Below are 23,110 nucleotides of genomic sequence, written 5' to 3'. Positions count from 1 at the left end.
TTGGATATGACATGCATGCACTTCCAGACCTGAGGCATGTTAATTAAAATCTCTATGCAAACGTGGTGGCCTAGAAATTGGGTTCTGGTCTTGCCAGGGCTGTAGCGCCAGAAAGTTTGCGCCAGCGGTAATGCGGCAGCGCCCGACGAAAATTCAGGTGCGCCGGGCCCAGACGGCGGCGGGCACTAAAACCCTCCTTTAGCGCCTCAAAACGGGCGTGAACTTGGGTTTCCCGGCGCTAATCCCCCGCTGCGGCACCCGATGCGGTGCGGCAGGCGGGGGAACTGCAGGCCTCCTCCTCCTGTTAAGGAGGAGCTGCCTGCAGCCGACAACTGTCCGGCGGATTGACCCAACATCTGAGCCCGGCACCTCGGGGAAGTGCCGGGCTCGCATGAGACACTGATCAGGGCCGCGGGGGGGGAATGCAGGAGTCCGGGAAGGGAGGTGCGGGCAGGCGGCCGCCGGGAACGCGGCCGGCCGCCGCTCCACCTTTATGCGCCGGCGCACACTGGGGGAAGACTGAGGCCTAGAAATTGAGTGCCCTTAGCGCCGATTTTGCGGCGCTAGAGGGCCTAGCGCTGCAATTGGTGCCGGCGCCGAAATTGCCTGGGGCCCTTCCGCCGCGGTAGACCGGTAGCGCTGCGCCGGCACCGATGACGTCATCGGTGTGCGCAGCATCCCGGTTGCCATGCCGACGGGCCCCAGCACCGAAATTCAGTTGCGGCCGCCTCGCCCGTGGCAGCCGCAACTAAGACTCGGGCAACAGAGTCTTACAAGTCTTTGCGCCGGCGCATTAAAGGCCCCGCGGCGGCCGGCCGCTTTCCCGCCGGCCGCCTGGCCGCAGCTCCCTCCCCGGACTTCCCCCCCCCCCCCCCGGAACAGAAGCAAGCCCGGCACTTGTCCGAGGTGCCGGGCTCATTTTTAAAAAGATTTTCGTGGGCCGCGGCCGGGTGCAGGCAGCTCCTCCTTAAGGGAAGGAGGAGGCCTGCACTTCCCGAGCCTGCCGCACCGCATCGGGTGCCGCAGCGCCGGAATTGCGGCGCGAAACGGCAGTTAGCGCCGATTTACCGCCGCAAAGACCCTTCAGTAGCGCCGGCAGCCGTTTGGGCGCGGCCCTGCTGAATTTTTGGCGCGCGCATGGGGACTTAGCGCCGGCACTAACTTCCGGCGCTAAAGCCCTGGCTAAGCCAAAACTCAATTTCTAGGCCTCTGTTGCCAGAGTCTTAGTTGCGCCTGCCACGGGCGAGGCGGGCGCAACTGAATTTCAGCTTGGGGCCGGGTTACCATGGCAACCGGGACGCTGCGCACACCGATGACGTCATCGGTGCCGGCGCAGCGCTACCGGTCTACCGCCGCGGAAGGGCCCCAGGCAATTTAGGAACCGGCGCCAATTGCAGCGCTAGGCCCTCTAGCGCTGCAAAAGCGGCGCTAAGGGCACTGAATTTCTAGGCCGATGTTTGTTAGCTCCCAATTGCGTTTCTCCATATCACTAGATGACCCCTCATGCATCATCTGCAGCCTCTGAAAAAGCTACCTCAATCGCACTGAGGTCGAACATGGCTATCAACAAACTTAAGCCATAAAATATAACAAAACTTTTGCTTGAATCATTAAGTAAATTCACGGTTCTTTTCCAGGACATGTCAAAGGCTGCTGATAGGTAAGATATATATTTAAATATATATAGATATATAAAACTAATCATATGTTAAAATGCAGTCTCCAGGTACTCCTTCAATGTTCCTGGTATGAGGAAAGTTACAGATTCATTTAAAGTGAAATATGTTGGAATAAACCGTTAATTTATAATCCAGTCTTCAACTTGTGAAGCCAATGCACTTTACCTGGCTGGGTTATGTGTTGAGGATACAAGACTTTAACGGCAGCCAAATGGAATAGAGAGGATGGGTTCCAAGAACGACCCGGCAAAGCCAGGATCTCCTGGGAAGAGACATAACAGCTAGCAAGGATTGAATAAGGACATTGGTGTGAGCCCTTTGTGCCTATGGGCATGACAGGACTGAGATAATCCAATCTGTTCGGAAGTCGCAGGTCTGAGTTCTGCACAGTACTGTTTTTCTTTCCCCATAGTACAAAACTCGCTTTGAGTTTGAGGTCTGGATTCGGTGAAATGCACTGATGCATTATATAATAATAAAAAGCTTATTTTTGTAATACCACTTTTGTTTTGCATGCTAAAGGAATGAATGAGGCATAAGAGTCTTCAGCATGGATGAAGGATAAACTGTCATGCAACATCTACAGTCTAATAATCTGTACATTCTGGTCCTGTAAGAGTGAATTTTAAGATTTTTCTTAAGTGCAAGACACACAGCGTGGATCATTATGCGCTAATTAACATTTGTTCATTACTTACAACTGATAAAATGTACCAGTGCAAAAAAAAAAGACAGGGTAGATTCTCAACTTGCTGCCCAAGAGTAAAACTGGCGTTGCAGGTCAGCTGCCAGTTATAGAAATTGCCCAATCTACAATGCCAGTTTTATGCCCGGGCAGCAGGTTGGAAAATCTGCCGCATGACTTTTTTCCCCACAAGAATTGTCCAAAATTGTAAGCTTCATAGCTTGGCAATGGATTATTAAGACTGAATGATTCAAGAAGCAATTGCACTCTATAGATAGATAAGGATTGTGAAGGTTGTGCAACTTTCTATTCTCTGTAAACATAAAGGAATTATTTAATGGTTGAAATGCATTTCCGTTTATCGCGGATGCGTGTAACATGCTTTTCATTACACAACAAAATGTGTTTTTCAGCTTAAGAAACTGGGACAGCTCTGAGACGAGTCAGTCGCTCACCAAGAATTTTAAATTAGCACGATCACAAATGGTGTAATAAGCTGAGAGACTTTAAAGCATTCATACACTCTTGCGGTTTGGCTTAAGCTATTCAAACGTCTATGATACCATCTGAACCACTCACAATGTGCCTGGTGCCATCCTTTCAAGTTAACCAATGATTCTAAATATTTTCATAATTAATTGTCTTTTCTGCAGCAATGTGTATCGTTGCTTGGGAGCCTTGTACAGTAACATAGTTAACTCCGGGCCCTTAGTACGATGCTTCCTGATGCAAATACTGACAAATCCGTACTACATTTACCTGTTGTTTTTATGAAACTGCCCAGTTTGTACTGTGGGGTAGCTTCAAAGTTCTTCCCACCCTCCCACTGCTGCCCATGCGGATATCTGTAGATTCCTGCTTTGTGTGTTTTATTTTGAGTTTAAATTTCCCTCATTGGTTTAACATATAAGAAGTAGATGCGGCAAAACCCGCTGTGTGAGCGGGCAAACCAGCAATGGGCAGATGACAGCAATTAGAAAAGGCTGCCCTTCTGTTTGAAGTCCATGTCCCCATGATAAAATGACCAGACTCCATATGGCAGGATTCTCCTCTTCAGAGTTCAATCCCAGCAAGGCAGGAAATTCTACTCACCCCTCCAGATCAGTCCAACCCGAAATCATCCTGCATGTACAGCGGGCTCCTGGTGGGATTTGTGCTATCAATAGGGAGCCCACCAGTACGAGGGCAGAATATCCCGGTGATGCTGCAGCGAGGTCGCAACTGTAGCACCGGACGATTGCGAGCAAGGGACCTTAAAGGGGCAGAAGCACCCCAAAGATTCCAACTGAAGGACGTGGCTGAGACCGAGGCCTTCAGCAGGTAAGTGTTCGGGGCCAACTGGAGGCTGCTGCAAGGCCCTCTCCTCCACAGGGGGACCTCAAGACCTTTACCATTGCTTTCCGGAGTTTACCACTACTGCCCCATGGCAGGTAAGTGGGGTGGGCAGGAGGGCAATCCTGTTGGACCCTAGCCCCGCCCCTCTCCCCGCCATTCGGGGCAGGGTAGGCAATTCCAGCAAGTGAGGCAAATCCCGCTCAGGCTGGTGGTGGTGGTGGGCCTCACCATTTCACTGTTTCCTCATTGGCCTACTCCTGCTCCTATTTCTTATGTTCTTATGTTCTTATTCACCACCATGATCTCAGCCAAATCTGCATGGCTCCAAATGATTTGGTAAGTAAGGCTGCAAATAAAATACATCCTGCTGTCCCACCTTAGTGCAGTTGTGGTACAGATTTTAACAGAGCACGGTGGAGAATGAAGGAGAATTGGGGTGAGTGAGGCCGAGCATCAGCTCACCCACCTGACTGGGACCTCCCTGCCCTGCTGGAACTGCCTTCCTTGCCCACCGAATACAAATGGTGGCAGGAGAGGCGGGGCCCAGGTCCCCAGAAGATTTCCATCCTCCCCATCTCACTTCCCACCTGTTCCCAGGGTTGCCATAGGGAAGATGGCGAGAGGCCCCGGAAGGCAACGGTAAAGGTCGTGACAATTAACAACATTTATTGTCTACATTGAACAGATAATGTTACTGATTGACAGTATTTTCTCGCATAGTTATTCTTCACTAAAATCTGTATCCTGTTTTAACAGTCAAAAAGGCAGAACATCAGGGAGCAATAAAGAACCCATCATTTATGGTATGTTAGCAAAGAGAAACTTGGGGGGGGTGCATGGCACACTGCACACTCAAAATCTAAATGACATAATGAATGTATTATGTAAAACTCAGTGTAAAAAGTATGTAATAAAAATAGGTCTCTGGTGAAATGACACTTATTAGAAACTCATAGAGGCAATGGGGTAAATTCTGCAACCATGTCTCTTCCATCAGGGGACCATGCTCAAAGGGAGAGATAGCACTGTAGTGCCGCTTCTTCAACTCACACTCCCTTCTTGCAGCAATCCTCACCAGGAGCTAGGATTGGTGAATTCACCTTTATATGGCTGTGCCTAGGCAGGAGGGAAGTAAACATAAACTATGGAAATGAATAATTGCGTAAAATAAACAGCAAGGAACTACAGGTATTGCTGTAGGTAGTTAATCTGTTTTTCCCCCCATTATGTACATTTTTCACGTACATTATGTACTGTTCTACTTCATCCCATTTTGATGTTAGATATTGCACTTTGTTCTCATGAGTTTCCACAACCCATGTACTTTACGGAAGCTTTTTAAGTGACACACAAGTGCTTTTCACTGTTTGGTCTTCGGCCCCAGAGGATGCTGCTTGAATTCAAAGTGGGGGTCAATCATTTGATGTGAAATATATGAAGAAAATAGTGTCGATGCTGTATGTAAATAGGCTGCTGTATGTATTGGCAACATGCCCCCTCTCATAATGTAATCATCGTTTGTTAACAGAGGCCTAGAAATTCAGTGGCCTGCGCCACCAGTTTGCGCCCAAAGAGAGCTTTTGCGCCACTGTCCAAACCTACCGCAATATTTAGCGGGGCGCTAATGGCAGCATTAACCTGTAGCGCTGCGCCGCCACCGATGACGTCATCGGTGTGCGCAGCGCCCCGCTATCGCCCCGCTGGCCATATTTGGTCGCTGCCGCCTCCTCCGCGCCGGCCGCAAACAGCGACCGGTACACAGGGGCCTACCTGTGCCGGTAGTGGGGCGAGTTAAGGTGGAGGTGCGGCCGGCCGCTTTTTCGGCGGCCGCCTGCCCGCACCTCCGTCCCCGGCCTCCTACACCACTCCCCCGCGGCATTGCCGGCTGTTTCCTGAGAGCCCGGCACTTCTCCTTGGTGCCGGGCTCATTTGCCGGCACTCGCGAGCGGGGATCGCGCTGTTGCAGGCACCTCCCCCTTAAGAGTGAGAGGAAGGCCTGCAGTACCGCAGGCTGCCGTGCCGCAGCGGGTGGCGCTGCGGCACTTTGCACGCCGATATTCAGTTTCAGCACCCCAAGCGGGGCGCCGAAACCCTTGTTTAGCGGCCGGCTTCCACTTGGGGCGCTGAAACTGAATATCCCGCTGGCGCAAGTGGCTCCGCGCGCAGCGGTAATTCCGGCGCCCAGGCGAGCTGGGCGCCCCAAACTGAATTTCTAGGCCAGAGTCTTTTACTAGAGCCCTCAAAGCAAGTTATTCCTCTTCAGCAGCTTTTCAGGTTTTATAAATAGGGACATAGAGTACTCTTGTAATAATTTGTACAAAGCAATGGCTAGGCCACGGTTAGAGTATTGTGTGCATCTTTAAATGTCTCAATCTAGAAAAGATATTAAAGCTTTAGGGAACATACAGCATAGATTCAACCAGATGATGACAGGGATAAGAAACTGTAGTTATGAAGAAAGACCTGAGATTATGGGACAATTTCCACTGGAGGAATAGACAAGCCACCAGAGAAGATTTAATAGAGTTTTTTTTTAATGATGAAGGATTTTGATGAGGTGTATAGGAAAAGGTTACTTCCTCTGGTTGGGGAATCAGTGAAAAGGGGTCATCCATTTAAAATTGTCACCAAGAGAGGAGAAAGGTTCGGAGAAATTTCAGAGGGTTGCTGGAGTATGGAATGCTTTATCACAGGGAATAGTTGAGGCAGAGACCATTGCATCTTTTAACGAGAAATTGGTTTAAATATTTGGAGCAGAGGGCTATGGGCAGAGTACAGGGCATTGGGATTAGCTTTAGATTGCTCAGATACGATGAACCGAACTGTGCTGTAAACCTCTCTGGTTCTATAAGAGCTCTTGCTTGGATGATCTGTAGTTACCTCAGTCAAATTCACAGGAGGTGCAAACAATTTCAGTAACTGAGCAAAGCACCAGGCTTCGCCTCTCTCCATCTGCCCCTTGAAGAAGAGGGAGAGACTTAACAAGAACCTGAGCTTCAGGTTTCTGTAAAAGACCCCAACAAACTAAAGGAAGATCCTTTCCTCTCCTCTCCAGATCCCCCCCCCCCCACCATATTTTACTCAAGTGGCCTTTCTTCATATTGGAGCGCAAAGAGTGAGTGTTGGCAGGCTGTTCATCTATGGACATCATGGCAGCTGAACCTGATCTGTTCCCACCTGAAATCTACACAGGCACTTTTCAGCAGGGAGCTCTGGCAAAAGACTCCAACAAAGAGACCTGAGATAGGCCCATGGCTATCTGTGACGTTGGACCAAACCAGAAGAAAGAAACATGGGGGGGTGGTTGAAATTGGTCTGGGGCGGCAGCGCAAAATTGGTGATGGGAATTGACAGCCCGCTTTACACTCCATCCGATTCTTTAACTATGGAAAAGATACCAGCCAAGGTCAATTTCACCCCTATGGTTTTTTTTTGTGTTGTTGAATTAGCTACTAAGGCAGGGGTGAGCATTTGCTGTTTTCACTTATTTGAACAATTTTATTTCCTTCAGCTGATGTACCAAGATTTGTTTATCTCAGTGAACCCAAAAAGCTCGCTGAAGGTTTTAGGTCAAACAGGTAAATACATTCAGTCATTTAGTAGGAAACAATAGTTCCTAGCTAAGATAATTTCTGCACTTACTTCGACGGAAATCTTTTTAGCAGCAGTCCATAGAAACATAGAAGATAGGAGCAGGAGTAGGCCATTCGGCCCCTCGAGCCTGTTCCGCCATTTAATGAGATCATGGCTGATCATCCAAATTCAGTACCCTGTCCCTGCCTTCTCCCCATATCCCTTGATCCCTTTAGCCTTAAGAAATATATCTAACTCCTTCTTGAATATATTTAATGAATTGGCCTCAACTTCCTTTTGTGGTAGAGAATTCCGCAGGTTCACCACTCTCTGGGTGAAGAAATTCCTCCTCATCTCTGTCCTAAATGGCTTACCCATAATCTTTAGACTGTGACCCCTGGTTCTGGACTCCCCCACCATTGGGAACATCCTTCCTGCATCTAGTCTGTCTAGTCCTGTTAGAATTTTATAAGTTTCAATGAGACCTCCTCTCATTCTTCTAAACTCCAGCGAATATAAGCCCAATCGACCCAATCTCTCCTCATACGTCATTCCTGCCATCCCAGGTATCAGTCTGGTGAATCTTTGCTGCACTCCCTCCATGGCAAGAACATCCTTCCAGTCCAGTACTACTGGCACCTTAACATTGGCCGTAATTTTCCGGGGTGGTAGCGGGCGCGATCGGTGGCGGGTCGGGTGGGAAAGTTGTTATTTTTGACAGCGGGTCAGGAACCTGCTGTCATCTCGCTCCCACACGCCTTTCCCCCCAGGCACGTCTGTCATCGCGGAGCCGATCCAACTGGCAGCGGCGGGCGACCCAATTGAAACCATTATCGGGTAGTTTACAGGCACTTAAGAGCCTTTTGCAATTACTTTTTAAATTTCTCTGCATGACCATGGGATTCATGCAGCTCGGGAACCATATCTGTCAACCTGAACCATGACCATTGCTCCAGCTGATTACTTGACAGCATGAAATGTACAGTAAAAGCTCCCACCTGACAGATAATCACTTTCCTCAGGCAGAAGCTGTTGCTCAGTCCATTTCCAGCACAGATTCTGCAGGCTTCAAATCTTTCCAGCAAAGTCTCCATCCAGTGTCACCTCATTGGAAGAACTCTCTCACCATTGACAGATTGCTTCTGTCATCTATTCCATCAACATGGGTGCTGTTTATACTGTCTCACCTTGGTCCTCAGAATCGGACCACGATCAGCCCCAACACCAGCAGCACCAGGCACACCAGCAGCACCAAAAATAACACCAACCTTCTCCACAATTAACTGATGCTGCACAGGACACAGGGCATCAGCACCCGACCACATTGCTCCCCGGGAGGCCAGGGATAGCCTCATTATGGCCAGATTTAGTTAACGTTACGCTGTACACCCATATGACTGTCACATGATGCGCCAGGTTGGCACCACCCCACACCAACTCCATAAAGCATCCCTACAATGATCAAGCCATTCCTTTCACACTCATCACCATTGCAGGGGATACCGTTATGTCTCACCATTCACTGCAACTTACCAAGTCACTTCCAAAGGTGCCCACAAATCTGTCCAAGAAAGTGTTCGAAATAAAGATTTTTGGTGGAGAAATTCGGTATCGCCCTGTTTGGGGCGCAATTATTGGCTGGGCGCAAAGTTAAGCGCTTGGTGCTAATTATCGCCTCCGACTGCAAACTTGGCTTCTATTGCCCATGGAGGTGATTGGAGTGCTAAATCAGGCGCTACAGGCCTCTCTTAAGGCGCTAACGCTGAGGAGCGAGGCGCTAGCTCAGAGCGCTGGCGAAGCTCATGTGATGTCAGTCAGCAATGGAACACAGACACACAGGCACCAGCCAGTTCTTAAAGGGGAGGGTCGATCTTGCTCTCCATCCACACCCTGCTCATTGCAGCCTTGAATCTCGGCCTGGAGCGACCAGTACATCAAATCTGCTGGAAAGAACAATGGAGAGGACCAGGGAAACAGCTCAGAGTGCAGCCCCCATAGTCTCTTCTAAATCAATGCAAGGAAGGTCAAATCAAATTGAATGTGCAAAGTGTTGCTTAGTACCCAAAACTCCTTCACACAGCGTTGACTTTCTCCAGAAGTCTCTCTCTCTCTCTCAGAATGCGTGGTGCAAAAATGTCGCCGACAAAAAAAGGCAGGCAGCAGTTGCCTTTAAATAGCACTTCCCCGGTCCCTTCCCAACTGCAAAATGCTCCCCTCAACCTGTCGTTGCTAGCAGCAGGCGGTAAGGCAGGGGGCGCCACTCAATATCCGGTCGGGGGCGCTACTGGGGCATTGCACGCTCGACTGATGTCACGATCTGCGGGCGCAGGAGATCGTGGCGGTAGTGTTTAGCGCCGCCACAAAATTTCTGGTCAACTTCGCGAGTGGCGCAAACATCGCCGCGCCCGGGCGCTAGTTGCTTTGCGCCCCATTAGCGCCCTCTTAGGGCACTAATGGGAGGTGCAAAGCCATCGAATTTTTCCCCCTTTATGTTTAACGCCACCTTAACAGAAACTTTACATAAACATTGGATAAAAAACCCAAGTGTGGTGTTTGTTGGTATGATTGCACTAGGATAAGGGTGAGTGTGAGGGGTGGCTCGTGAGATGGAGATGTGATAATGTAGATAGAGAGAGAGAGGGATGGGTGGACGTGCAAGGTATATTAGTGTGAGTAAGGATATGCAGGAGTAGGATAGGGAAGGCAGAGTGATGGGGATGTGATGAGAGGCACAGCAGGATACAGTTGAGTGTGGCTTTGTACGAACATTTCCTGATCTAATGAGGTCATTGAAACGTTTGCGGCACTGCACCCAGGTCCTCCTGACCACATCCCTGCTTGTGACCTCCCCTGTAATCTGCAACCAGGCTGTCTTGGTCTCCTGGGGAGGTCTCTTCCGTGGGAAGGGAAGAGGACCTCCCTGCATGCTGTGACTCCCTCCATAAGCATATGGAGGGAGTAATCGGAGAACCTGGGTGCAGCTCTCTGCCTCTGTGCCGTATTTGTCAGTGTTTGCAGCACTCCAATGCTGTAGTGCACTGACAGCAAGCACTATGTTAGATTAAACTTCAAATGTAATGTGGCCAGGGTCCCTTTAAAGATCCCGGCTGAAAACGAGCTATGAATAACGTCACCAGACCCACTCCATCTCATTGGGCCGGGTAACGCGCTGGGCAGGGCTTAATAAGGTAAGCTCATTTTCAACAGCGGGATGGAGCCAGCAGCGGGGTCGTGACCCACCACAGATACCGCCCACACCGCCCCCCCCCCCCCCCCCCAGATAGACAAAATTTGGCCATTGTCTTCAATAGTGACAACTAATGCAAAGTATCTATTTGCACCTTGGCCATTTCCTTTTCGCGTACCCAAAGGGCACAATTTTCTTGATGTAATTTTACTGTTGCCGGTGCACAGAAACCCTTTGGCCTCGATTTTAACTGAGCCGTGGAGGCGGGCTTGGAGGCGTGCGGGGGGTTAAAATCGCAAAAACTGGCAGTCGGGACTGTAGTGTATGTCTCTGTCTACCTTTAAGAAAACCATTGTATGTAACCGTTCACCTTTAAGAGAACTATTTTAGGTGTGGCACTACTTTGTTGGCTTCTGTATACTGTAATACCGACGGTGACCACACCGGTATCTAAGTGCTGTGTCAGGATTTATTTGGCAGATTCGCCCTGACCTTCGAATAGTAAAGTCCTGTTTTAAGTTACTCTGGTAGTCTGTGTATTAATTAACTAAACAACTCACAGACTTTACAGTGGCGACGAGTCCGATCGTACCCTGCGGCAACAATACTTCTGAAGCAGTTAACGAGCGTCGAGAAGAGGCAACCGCCCTCGTCATTCTGCTGGGAGAAAACTCGAGTCTGCAGAGCTGGAAAGGAGGAAGAATTCAGAGACAAAGACTTCCATCAGCAACAGGCACTGACTGTCCCTTCTGCCACGGTGAGGAGTGAGCCGATCAGCACGAGAAGCAAGCCGGCCACGGTGACTGTGAGTAAGGGAAAAGTAAAAAGAATAACCGGAGGATAAGGGCGGTGCACTCGACCACGGTCGAGGGGGAAAGGAGCCGGACAGAAGTCGGGCCCAGAGGCGCTGAGACTGGGGCAGCGTGGAGCAAGGAAGCCGCGGTACAGACAGGCTGGGGACGCAACGGCGTCGTGAGACAGCTAGACCGCGACCGGCAGAAAAGGCTGGGCAGCGACCGAAGCCACGAAGCGCTGCGACCGGGAGCGTAGGCGCGGGAAGATATAAAAACTCAGCCGCAGCCGGGGAGGGAAGCACCGGACTGCGAGAGGGCTAGGAGGCGCGATTGGGAGCCGAGCGAGCGGGAGAGGCAGAGCCGACCAAGGGAGACTGAGCGAGAGCCAGTCCAGCGGCTGAAACTGTTCGCCGTCAACGGGGTGTACCCAGCGCCGGTAGAGCCGAGCGAGCGGGAGAGAGACAGAGCCCGAGCAAGGGGAACTGAGCGAGAGCCAGCCCAGCGGCTGAAACTGTTCGCCGTCAATGGGGTGTACCCAGCGCCGGTTGCCCTGCCGAGAAAAGGGAAAGCACTGAAGCCGACGCGCAGGCTGTGAACCTGAAAGCCAGCGGCCGTCGCCCGTGGGGAAAGTGTACCCCTCCCGCCAGGGGAAGAAACGCGGGAAGCCGCCATTAGGCGGAGAAGAAGACAGAAGCGGGGAACCGCCATTGAAGTGGGCGGGGAGAGAAGATAAGCGCGGGAAACCGCCATTTTCGCGGGAACCGCCATCTTGGAAAAAAAAATAAAAGAAAATTTAAAGAAATAATTCGTGGTGTTATCAGGAAGAGAGGAAGATGCCTAAGCGTGGTAACATCAATGATTTTAATTCCGAGGTAGAAGACTGGGCCACGTATGTGGAACGCATTGAGATCTATTGTGAGGCCAATAAAATAGAAGAAGATGACAAAGCTATAACCTTGCTAAACTCGATGGGCGCGAAGACATACGGGCTCTTGAAGCATCTACTAGCACCAGCTAAACCGGCGGATCAGACTTTCGATGATATTGTGACTGTTCTGAAGGATCACTTGAACCCCACACCGTTGATGTTGGCGGAACGATTCAAATTCTATGCGAGAACGCAAAGGAAAGACGAAAGCAACGCAGAATACTTGGTCGAACTGCATAGACTAGCGAAACACTGCCAGTTTGGAGGGAATCTGACAGAGGCATTGCGAGACAAGTTCGTGTGCGGGTTGTCAAAGGAAGGAACGCAAAAGCGACTACTCGAAGAGAACGACCTTACACTTGACAGGGCTGTCCTTATTGCAGCATCGCACGAAGCCGCAGTGAAGGGAACTGCGGAAATGCAGCTAAAGGCAGCGGCACTCAGTGTGGATCAAATTACCTCGAGTACAACAAAATGCTATCGTTGTGGGAAGACAACACACGACCAGAACCAATGCTGGTTTAAGAACCAGGAATGTAGGAAATGTGGCAAACTGGGTCACATAGCTAAGGTATGCCGGTCAGGGAAGAAGACCAACAACCAAAGGAAGCCATCACAGGAAAAGTACAACAAGGTACACAAGGTGGCTGAGAAGAGTTCAGACGAACAGAATTTGGACTCAGACCCAAACGGCCAGGAGCTGGGCAGTCTGAGAATTCACAATGTGAGTAAGGAAGCTGACCTACAAACTATCTGGGTCATGCTAAAAATAGCTGGAGTCCAAGTGAAAATGGAGTTGGACACTGGATCAGCTCTATCAGTCATAAATCGAAGGGATTACCACCGGCTATTCTCACATATACCCTTAAGAGATACCAAGTTCGTATTGCAGACATACACGGGGCATAAAGTATACCCCATGGGGAAGATAAGAGTCAAGGTGAGAGATGGGGGTAAAGAACGCCCAAGAATGAACTTATACGTACTACCTGAGGGAGGACCACCACTTCTGGGACAGGAGTGGATCAAGAAAATAGACATGGAATGGCACTATCTAAAAGCCATAACGAGTGAGGACTCGGTGCAGACAATCAGCTCAGATTCTGAAACGGATGACGATAAGACCAACCCGAATATGAAAGACAAGGCTAAAATGGACTTGCCAACTAAGGTTGGAAGAACGAAGGCATGCATAAAGGCTTATGCTCCAGAGAAGAACAAAGTTTCAGAACAGAACTCCACCGAACAACGACAACATAGTTTGACAGAGAATTCTGAGTCTGTCCAGTTTACGGACATATCCATGACTGACGAACACCGAGCTTGGACTCAACTTTATTTCAAATTACGACAGCAAGTAGAACAAGTGAGTTACCGTCTCGAACAAGAGATGAAAACAATGAAAAAGTTCTATGACACCGAATGGGAGAATCTGGAAAGACAACAGAAGCAGCTAGCTCAAGCAGAGAGCGACCATAGAGCCATTGTGACCAATTACCGATCACATCTCCCTTATGCTGTTCAGGAGTTAGAATATTTGCAGGAAGGAGCAAATGAAGAGGAATCTTCAGGAAGCCAGGATGTTATTCCCGTTCTTCTCTACGACTCCTTACAAGCAGAGTTTGAGAAGTTGAAGGAACAGTATGAACAGGCCCAGGCTACAATCCTGGAGGGGATTAACTCGGCAACCTCCGAAAAGCTAGTTTCAGTAGAAGCATATGAGCAACTAAAGGTTGAACATGAGCAAGAAGTCCAAAGGCTGCAGGAAATTCTTGATGAGCTCAAGGCCAAGACAGACTCATCGGTAGAAGTTCCATCCATAGATGAGAAATTAGAGGTGAAAGACATGGCAGAACATGAAAGACAAGATGTCCAAGAACTCATAAAAATATTGAAGGTAACCCAAGACAAATATGAAGCGGCAATGACCGAGGTTCAACAACTTGAAGAACAGATTCAACTGGGAATCCTTTCAGTGGAAGAAAAGGAAACTGTAAGAAACACAGAGACTGTAAGAATGGCCCCTGAACATGAGCTAGAGAGCATCAAGGCGCAACTTCTCCGAGCGCTGAAAGCCAAAGTACAAGAGGAAAAGAAGGTGAAAGCATTGGAGGAAAAGGTGGATGAAATGGAGAAGACTCTGATCCACAGTGTTCCCGTGGAAGAGTTAACGGTCAGCCAACTCCTTCATATGCTGAGGGACAAGACTCTGCAATGGGAACAATCTGAACACGAGCTTCAATCTTCAAAGGGAAGGAGATCGGAGCTCTCAAAAGTTATGGAAATAGCTGAGGTTGCAACACAGGTTTTACTGGGATGCCAAAAGTACGCTGAATCACGTCTATGTGAACAACAGAATGTTGAAACAGCTGCTCCAGTAGAAGGATTGAATAGCCCGATCAATCAATCCCCGATGGAAGGGGAAGTGTTGAAATCACAAATGAGGTCATTAGTGAAGGATTTGCAGGAAACCCAGGAAGAGCGGGATGAATATGAACGCATGAAGAAGTCTCTTCAGGAAAGATGTCTAGGGAGGGAACAACAGTCGGCTAACGTCCAGTTGGGTAAGGAAGAAGTAGCAGGCCCTCTCGCTAGACTAGTTCAGGACGACACCGAATATTACCATGACCTGTTGAGTGACACGGAATATTACGAGGACTTGGTCTGCCCAGCTTGTGATGAAAACTCCCAAAGTGCAGAAATCAGGATGAAGCACTTAAAGTCTAAGGAACATAGGGAGATGGTGGCGCTACAGCTGGCAGCTGATAAGGGAGCCCCGAGAGTCTCCAAGAAGCAGAAAAGAAAAAGACAAAGCAGAAGGTGATAACCATTAAAATCATTAAATCATTAAAATCATTATCACTTCTACCAGATCATGTACGTGGGCCCTACGAAGGGAGCCAAATCAGTTGGCAAGTAGGAAAAATTACCAAGGCAGTCCAGCTGTTTGTAAAAGTCAGCACTGCTGGTTCAGCAGGACGGAAGTTCAAGCTGTTAAGTCAAGGGAAAGACTATTGGATGAGTCACGCTAGCAATGTGAACCGGCTACACCACAGAGATGTTGTTCGGACCGAGTCAAGACCAGAGACTGAATCTGTGAACTGTTCCCGCAGAGACTGAATCTGTAAACTATTTCCCGCATAGATTATACCTGTGAATTGTTTTACATGAAGTTGAATATATGTTATGTTTAATGGGGGACTAAGTATGTTGTAAGCTAAAAAGGGAGGATTGTAGTGTATGTATCCGTCTACCTTTAAGAAAACCATTGTATGTAACCGTTCACCTTTAAGAGAACTATTTTAGGTGTGGCACTACTTTGTTGGCTTCTGTATACTGTAATACCGACGGTGACCACACCGGTATATAAGTGCTGTGTCAGGATTTATTTGGCAGATTCGCCCTGACCTTCGAATAGTAAAGTCCTGTTTTAAGTTACTCTGGTAGTCTGTGTATTAATTAACTAAACAACTCACAGACTTTACAGGGACCCCCCCCCCCCCCGCCTGGTTCCTGACTCCGAGCCATTTTTACTCAGGCGTGTCTGATGGTCCCGAATCCGTCCCGCATCCAACAGGCGGGACTGGTCTTTAAGGCCCTTAATCACCACTAAATGGCCTCTATAATGCCATTTTAACAGTCCCTTGCACTTTTAACCCTTTTCCCACGTAAAACACGCCTGGTGGGAATCACGACTGTGAAACCTGGCGGGAGCACTATTGGCTTGTTGACTATCAGCTGCAGGTCAACCATTAAAGAGGAGATTTGATCAGCCATCATTTGCAGGTGGCAGGATTTTTTGTCTCAGGCCTGGGGAAACTTTTACCAGGCTTAACCGCACCTGTGGAAGGTTGGAGCCTCACACACATCTCCATTGTGAACTCCTGGGAAACCCCTCTCGCCACCTTCACTCAGCGCTTCCTCAACGGAGGCATATGCCAGAAGCATGGGAGCCATTTTTTTCCTTCCCTTCTGGGCATTAGAGGAGCTCAAGCACCAGGCGCGGCAGCAGCAGAACCATGAACAACAGCAGCACCAGCAACAGCAGCAGCAGCAGGAGCGACAGGCTGCTGCTCACCCACCTGAGGCAGCACAGGCCAGAAGGGGCCAGTGCCTGGAAGCCCGTCGGCGCAGGAGATACCCCCCAAACAGGGTCTACAGACACAGGGTCAGCTACCTCAACATGACTGAGCAGCAGTGCCAAAGGCGGCTCCGACTTTCGCGAGAGGCAGTGACTGACATCTGCGCAATGCTACAGCAAGACCTGCTGCCCAGAGAACCAGGTGGAGACTCCTTACCAGTGGCCATCAAAGTCACCACCGCACTCAACTTTTTTGCCTCAGGCTCATTCCAGGGATCATCAGCAGACATCAGCGGCATTTCCCAGGCGGCCGCACACACTTGCATCACGCAGGTAACCGATGCCCTCTTTGCCCTCGCGTACAATCACATCCATTTCACCAAGGATCGTGCAAGTGTGACGGCGCGAGTGGTTGGATTAGCTCATCTGGCAGACTTTCCAAGGGAGCAGGGCGTCATTGACTGCACACATGTGGCCCTTAGGGCACCCCATCGCAATCCAAGTATGTTTGTCAACCGCAAGGGCGTCCACTCCCTTAACGTTCAGCTGGTGTGTGACCACAAGAAGGAGATTTTGCATGTTTGTGCCATGTACCCTTGCAGTTGCCATGACTCCTTCATACTGCGCCAGTCTGGTGTGCCTCCGCTATTCAGGCCGCCAGACCAACTTCACGGATGGCTACTTGGAGACAAGGGCTATACCCTGAGGACTTGGCTAATGACGCCATTGAGGAGGCCAGCTAACGAAGCTGAGGAGCGCTACAACTCCAGCCACGTTTCCACCAGATCCATTATCGAGCAAACCATCAGTTTGCTGAAGATGTGCTTCAGATGCCTGGATAGATCAGGTGGAGCCCTGCAGAACTCAGCAGCCAGGGTCTCCAGAATCATCATGGTTTGCTGTGCACTTCACAACATGGCACAGCATCGTGGCTTGCAGATTCCTGAGGATCAAGTGGCTCCTCACATACCCTCCTCAGATGATGATGATGATGATGATGATGATGAGGAGGAGGAGGGCAAATACGACCATCTTGCAGAGGACCAACAACCAGCAGCAGCATTATGCCAGAGCATTGCTGTCCGGGATGCAAGGAATGCACACATCCTGGCCAGATTTGCTTAGCCTAGTCAATCAAACACTTTTGCCTCGCAGCTTCTTACCTGAGCATTGACAATGGCCAAGACACTGCGGATTCCTAGCTATTTGTCCAGCATACTGACAATTGCAAGCAATCCTAAGCCCTCAATGTGAAAGTCCCATTTGCGAAATTACACACGCCACAAATACAGCAGTAGCTATCAGACTTTTTATTGACAGAATTCATCTGATGGCTTTTTTTAACAATACATAAAATTTCATCCAAGTGACTACCCTTGTGACTACTTGTGCTTTATTTTCCTCTTACGTGTGCTCCTACATCGTGGTTCCCCTGAGCTTCAGCAGATGTGCAGGCCCCCTGCTCACTTTCCTGCTGCTCCTGTCTCGACACCTTTGGCGGGCATCCTCTGGGGTGGCGAGCCTGTGAGGGCTCGTCAACAGTCTGCTGCTCCTGCGGCTGTGCAGGGGTTGAGACGTCTATCTCACTTGGGTGTGGACTCCGGTGGGGCTCTGGCCGAGGGCTCTGCAGTGGCATGGAAGTGTGAGCGCCTGGAGAGGAACCCCCACTTCCTTGAGGTCTGCCACCAAACTCCCTCTCATGGGTCAGCTCCCCCTCCGCACCTGCAAGTGGCTAGAGAGCATCTTGCTGCACATCAGGAGGGCCATGGGGACCCGTATCTGCAATGGCAGTCCTACTCAGAAGGACTTCCATGAAGGTCTGGTTTCTATGTTCAATAGATGCCCATCGCTCCTCAAGAGATGTCATTCTATTCTGAACACTCACCATGTTTTCCATACCCTGGCAACTAACCTCCTCCATGGCCGTAGCCCTCCTCTCCTCTACCGTAGCCAGCCTTATCACGGAGGCAGCAATCATTTCCACGTAGGTAGCCATCCTTTCCATGTTGATGCGTTCATGCGCCAATGACTCCACAAAGGCTCTGCTCATGTTCGCTATGGACTCCTCCATTCGCTCCACACTCGCAGCGACACTAGAGATAAAACCTGCCAGAGTCTCCTGCATCTGTGCGTGGAGTTCCATCACCTCTGATCTTATGGATGGACCCAGAGGCAGCGGGTCGACATGCAGCTGAGCCGAGCTGGCAGAGTCCTGCGCCCTCCGACGAGGACTCTCCACTGCTGTCCCTATCTCCACAATCTGCTGATGCTCACTTGTGAGCTGTGATACACCAGGTGACAACATTACTCTATGTCCCGAAGGTCCCACCGAGGTGTGAGTGTCAGCGCTGGTGCTGGGTGTGCTTATTTCTGCTGACGCTACGCCCCCAGAGGTTGCAGATTCCTCTGAGAAGTCTGGAAGCTCAGGCTCTTCCTCCTGGACAGTGGGGACGGGGGCTCTCGATGGTCCTGTGGGGGAGTAAAGGAAAGAGTTAGAGATGTGAGGTCAAGGTTACATGCACATTGCATATTGCAGATGATCATAAGTCCATCTGTTATAGCTTCAGAATCATTATCAGTGACTCATGCAATGTCAATGAGAGAGATGGAAAGCTATTCTGTCACCAGCTTGCTGTGATGCACCCGTTTGTCCGTCCCCAACGTGCGCATCTTTTTCAACCCCGACAATTTCCAGGATGGCTTCCTCCCAGGGGGTGAGCTGGGCTAATGATGGTGGGCCTCCTCCTGTCCTGGCTCTTTCCCTTTTATTGTGAGCTCTCTTTTCCTGCAATGAGGGAGAAAAGTGGAGGTTGAGTGAGAATGAAGGAGTGAGTGTAGAGATTGCATAGTATAGATACTTAGAAGGAGACAAAGAGGGAGTGAGGTTGCAAGACCAAGGGCCCTCCCTGTGTGTTGTCAGTTGTGTTCAAAGCATCAGAGTGAGAGGGAGTGTGAGGGCTGCATGGTGGAATAGTTATGTGAATGTGAGCATAGAGAGAGAGGGAATGGGTAAGGGTGCATGGATGTGAGTATCAAGTGGGATGTGGAGGAAGAGATGGCTAAAGCTGAGTGCTGGTGAGGAAAGTCAATGGGGATCAGATTGAGGGTGATGGGAGCTTCATACTTACTTTTCCAGTGCGTTGAAGGTCATGGAATCTTTTCCTGCACTGCATCCAGGTGCGCCATGTGACCCCCAATGAGTTGACCTCTGTAAAGTCCGCGCCTCAATAATAAACTGTTCTCCCGAAGTCCGTGTAACAGGTACTTTACTGAACAGGAGGCAGCTTGAAACTGAAACTACAGAAGCCTGCTAGGGCCTTTTATACAGGGGTGGTGACTGCCGGTACTGCAGTCTAAGACCAGTTATTCCCTTAAAGGTACATACACAACAATTCCTCCCCTTTTAGATAAACAGTACATAACATTCATTTAACAACTAAATAATAACTAATTACAATTACAATTACAATTTTCTCAGTAATATATACATCAACTGAAATAGTCATTTATAAGTTCAGTCTTTGAGGAGGCTTCCTGATCCGGACTGGATAGCGCCTTTCTCGAGTATCCTGTTCTGGCTGGCGGTGGAGTCAATTCTGGCTCATTGTCATTGGTTGGTTCGTCAGCTTCCAATACCCCTGCTTCTGAGGTAGACGCAATCTGTGCTTCGGGCTCATTACCAGGTGCACATGCTTGTGGTATAGGTTTGGCTTGTTCCTGTGACTCTAGAATCTGGTCAGCATGGCGTCTCACGATGCTCTCTCCAACGTCCACTGTGTACATTAGTGGTCCCTGCTGTGTGCATATCGTGCCTGGCTGCCATTTTTCTGTTCGGTAGTCGTGGGCCAAAACTGGTTGCCCTATCTTGAAGCTCCTGGTTGGCTTCTCATTTATGTGCTGGAACTGCTTATCCTCAACATCTCGTCTTATGTTTGGTTTGAGCAAATCCAAGCGACATCTTAGTCTCCGGTTGAAAAACAGTACGGCTGGAGTTTGGTTTGTTACTGCATGTAAGCAAACAGGAAGTTATCCACCTTGTGTTGCAGTGGTATGTCATCATTATACATTGCCTTTATGGCCTTTTTAAAGGTCTGAACAAACCTCTCAGCCAATCCATTTGTGGCTGGATGATATGGGGCAGATGTGTAATGTTTCACCCCATTATTCTTCAGGAACCTCCGGAAATCCTCAGACACAAACTGTGGGCCATTGTCGGAACAGATCTGTTCTGGCAACCCATTCCTGGCGAAGATGGTCCTTAGGACTGCAATAGTTTTCTCCGTGGTGGTGGAGGACATTTTAATGACCTCTGGCCATTTCGAATGGGCGTCCACAGCGATTAGAAACATTGAGTCCATAAATGGACCAGCGAAATCAATGTGTACCCATTGCCATGGAGATGAGGGCCACTCCCATGGATGTAGCGGGGCCTGTGGTGGAGCGTTTTGGACCTTCTGGCATCCTGTGCATCTCTTGGTCATATCCTCGATTTCTTTATCGATTCCCGGCCACCACACAAATGCCCTGGCTAGGCTCTTCATTTTTACCCCTCCCAGATGACCCTCGTGAAGCTCATTGAGTACTCTATCTCTCAACTTGGGTGGAATTACCACTCGGGATCCACACATCAAGGTTCCCCGGCACACTGACAGCTGTTCCCTCATTGGCGAGAATGCTGGCAACAGTGAGTCGCCATATTTTGGCCATCCCTTCACCGTCAAATCATAGACCCGAGAGAGTGTCGAGTCATTTCGGGTTTCCTTCTCAATACTTGCGTAGTTCCGTAAGATAGTCAGCATTGCTCTCATCTTTGTGCTGGTTTCTTTTATGGAACTTGAATCTTTCTGCTATCAGCAGTGGTGTAGGGCTTAGGTGTTCCTGTAAGATATGAACAATCTCCTCAAAACTTTTCTCCATTGGTTTAGCTGGGGTAATTAAATTCCGCAATAGGTCGTACGTACTCGCACCCATCAGATTTAATAACACCGACGCCCTCTTTCCATCAGCCACCTCATTTGCCTTGCAGTACACTTCAATTCTTTCCACATATGTGGTCCAGTCTTCTACCTCGTTGTCGAAAGCAGTGATACTGCCACTTTTCGGCATCTTGGGCGATTTAAAATGGCGCCTCCCGCGCTTTTGCTTCTTCCCCAATGGAATAAAATGGCGCTTCCCGCGCTTTTGCTTCTTCCCCAATGGGATAAAATGGCGCCTCCCGTGCTTATGCTTCTTCCCCTTACTGCCACGCTGCTCCTAGCGTTCTACGGGGTAATGGCGGCGACCCGCAGCTTCGGCGCGTCTCGCTTTCCTTCCCCCCCGTTTAGTTTCTCTCTGCTGTCCTGCTCTCGAGCACCGACCGCGCCCTGTGCGCTCCACCCTCTCCCTCTTGTTTTCTTTTCTCGGCGACGCTGCGCGGCCCGATTTGTAGAGCCGCTCGATCGAGCTTGAGCCCGCCGCAGTCCGGAAGGGTCAGCACCTGCTACCAGCACGATTCGCTGGAACCACAGTCTCTCCCTCAATTCTCCGAATACCGATGGATTCTTTGGGCGGTTGCCCTCGGTCGACGCCCGTTGCTCAGACTACGACCTTCCAGGACCTTCCTTTCAGGCGAGATCCCCGTGAGATGATGCCACACTGCAGGTGAGTTCGAACTTACTCATCGCCACTGTAAAGTCCGCGCCTCAATAATACACGGACTTCGTGAGAACAGCTTAACGGGTACTTTACTGAACAGGAGGCAGCTTGAAACTGAAACTACAGAAGCCTGCTAGGGCCTTTTATACAGGGGTGGTGACTGCCGGTACTGCAGTCTAAGACCAGTTATTCCCTTAAAGGTACATACACAACAACCTCCCCAGCCACCTGTAGCCTCACAGCCTTGGTCTGACTGGGAGGCCTCTTCCTCCCTGATGAAGGGAACAGGACCTCCCTGTGGGCCCTAGCCCCATCCACCAATGCCTGTAGTGTTGCCTCGTCAAACTTAGGAGCTGCTCTTGACCTCCCGCTGGCCATTGTTCCTGCAGGTTCCTGTGCCATCAAATGGAGAAAGCTTGGCAGTCTGCAGAAGAAGCAAGGCTTGCTGTGGACCTTAAATGCAGCAGCAATGATGATGTCATCGGAGGGGACTTTCAGTCATGAGAAACCCATTTGCAAAGGCTTCCCATACGTTGGAAATCAATTGGCCAATTGAGTTAAAATTGCATCAATCGCACACATCCATTAAGATTCGTGTGGGAAACACGAAATTCGGGGAACACGTCAATGGCCCGCTGCTGAGTTAAAATCGAGACCCTTGTGTTTCTTATTTTATATTCGATTATTGCTCTGCACAGAAGCCAGTACCCCCTCCCCCATTTACCCATTCTTCCCATTTTCTGTGGGGTTGTTTTTTCTCATTTCAGGGATATGATCAAAGACGGTTGTTTCATAGAAGAATGTTTTTCTATTTGAAACTAGTTTTAAATCAAAGAAAATAATGCTTGGTGATGTGCCACCCTCATTCTTTGGCACCAAACCCAAAAATTCTGTCAGAAAGTAGGCCTGTTTGGTGAGGCCCGAGTCTCCCCAGATATTGGGCCTCAGGCCTCGTTATAGTGGATCCAGAGCTCACAGGCGAAAGTTGGTACAAAATTGGGCTGCTGCTAGTGTCGCGGTGGGTCCAGGATTGGGGCTAGGGGTCAGGTCAGGGATCGTGGGTGGGGGGCCGGGGATCGGCGGGGCCGGGGATCGGCAGGGGTGGGGGGATGGGGGGTTGGGTGTCAGGAAGTGGGGTTGGTGGGGTTTAGGGGAGGGAGATTTGTGTCAGGGCCAAGAGGTCGGGCCGGGTGTGGGGAGATCGGGAGTCAGGA

General features: G+C 49.8%; 1 protein-coding gene across 2 annotated transcripts in view; it reads left to right on the top strand.

Annotated features, from left to right (window-relative positions):
- Positions 1 to 23,110, top strand: part of LOC147108102 (sperm microtubule associated protein 2-like) — a 76,676-nt gene that overhangs the window by 20,289 nt on the left and 33,277 nt on the right. For both annotated transcript variants that reach the window (XM_086004592.1, XM_086004591.1), the window contains exons 6-8: positions 1,638 to 1,660; positions 4,456 to 4,502; positions 7,211 to 7,277. In XM_086004592.1, the coding sequence (XP_085860718.1) occupies positions 1,638 to 1,660; positions 4,456 to 4,502; positions 7,211 to 7,277 (137 nt within the window). The remainder of the gene's footprint in view (positions 1 to 1,637; positions 1,661 to 4,455; positions 4,503 to 7,210; positions 7,278 to 23,110) is intronic.

This window comes from Somniosus microcephalus, chromosome 13, assembly GCF_052327205.1.
Source record: "Somniosus microcephalus isolate GS21.2 chromosome 13, FLI_Smic_1.0, whole genome shotgun sequence".
In the NCBI taxonomy this organism is placed as follows: domain Eukaryota; kingdom Metazoa; phylum Chordata; class Chondrichthyes; order Squaliformes; family Somniosidae; genus Somniosus; species Somniosus microcephalus.
The sequence above is the reverse complement of the archived record's forward strand: the minus strand, read 5'-3'. Positions and strand labels throughout refer to the sequence as shown.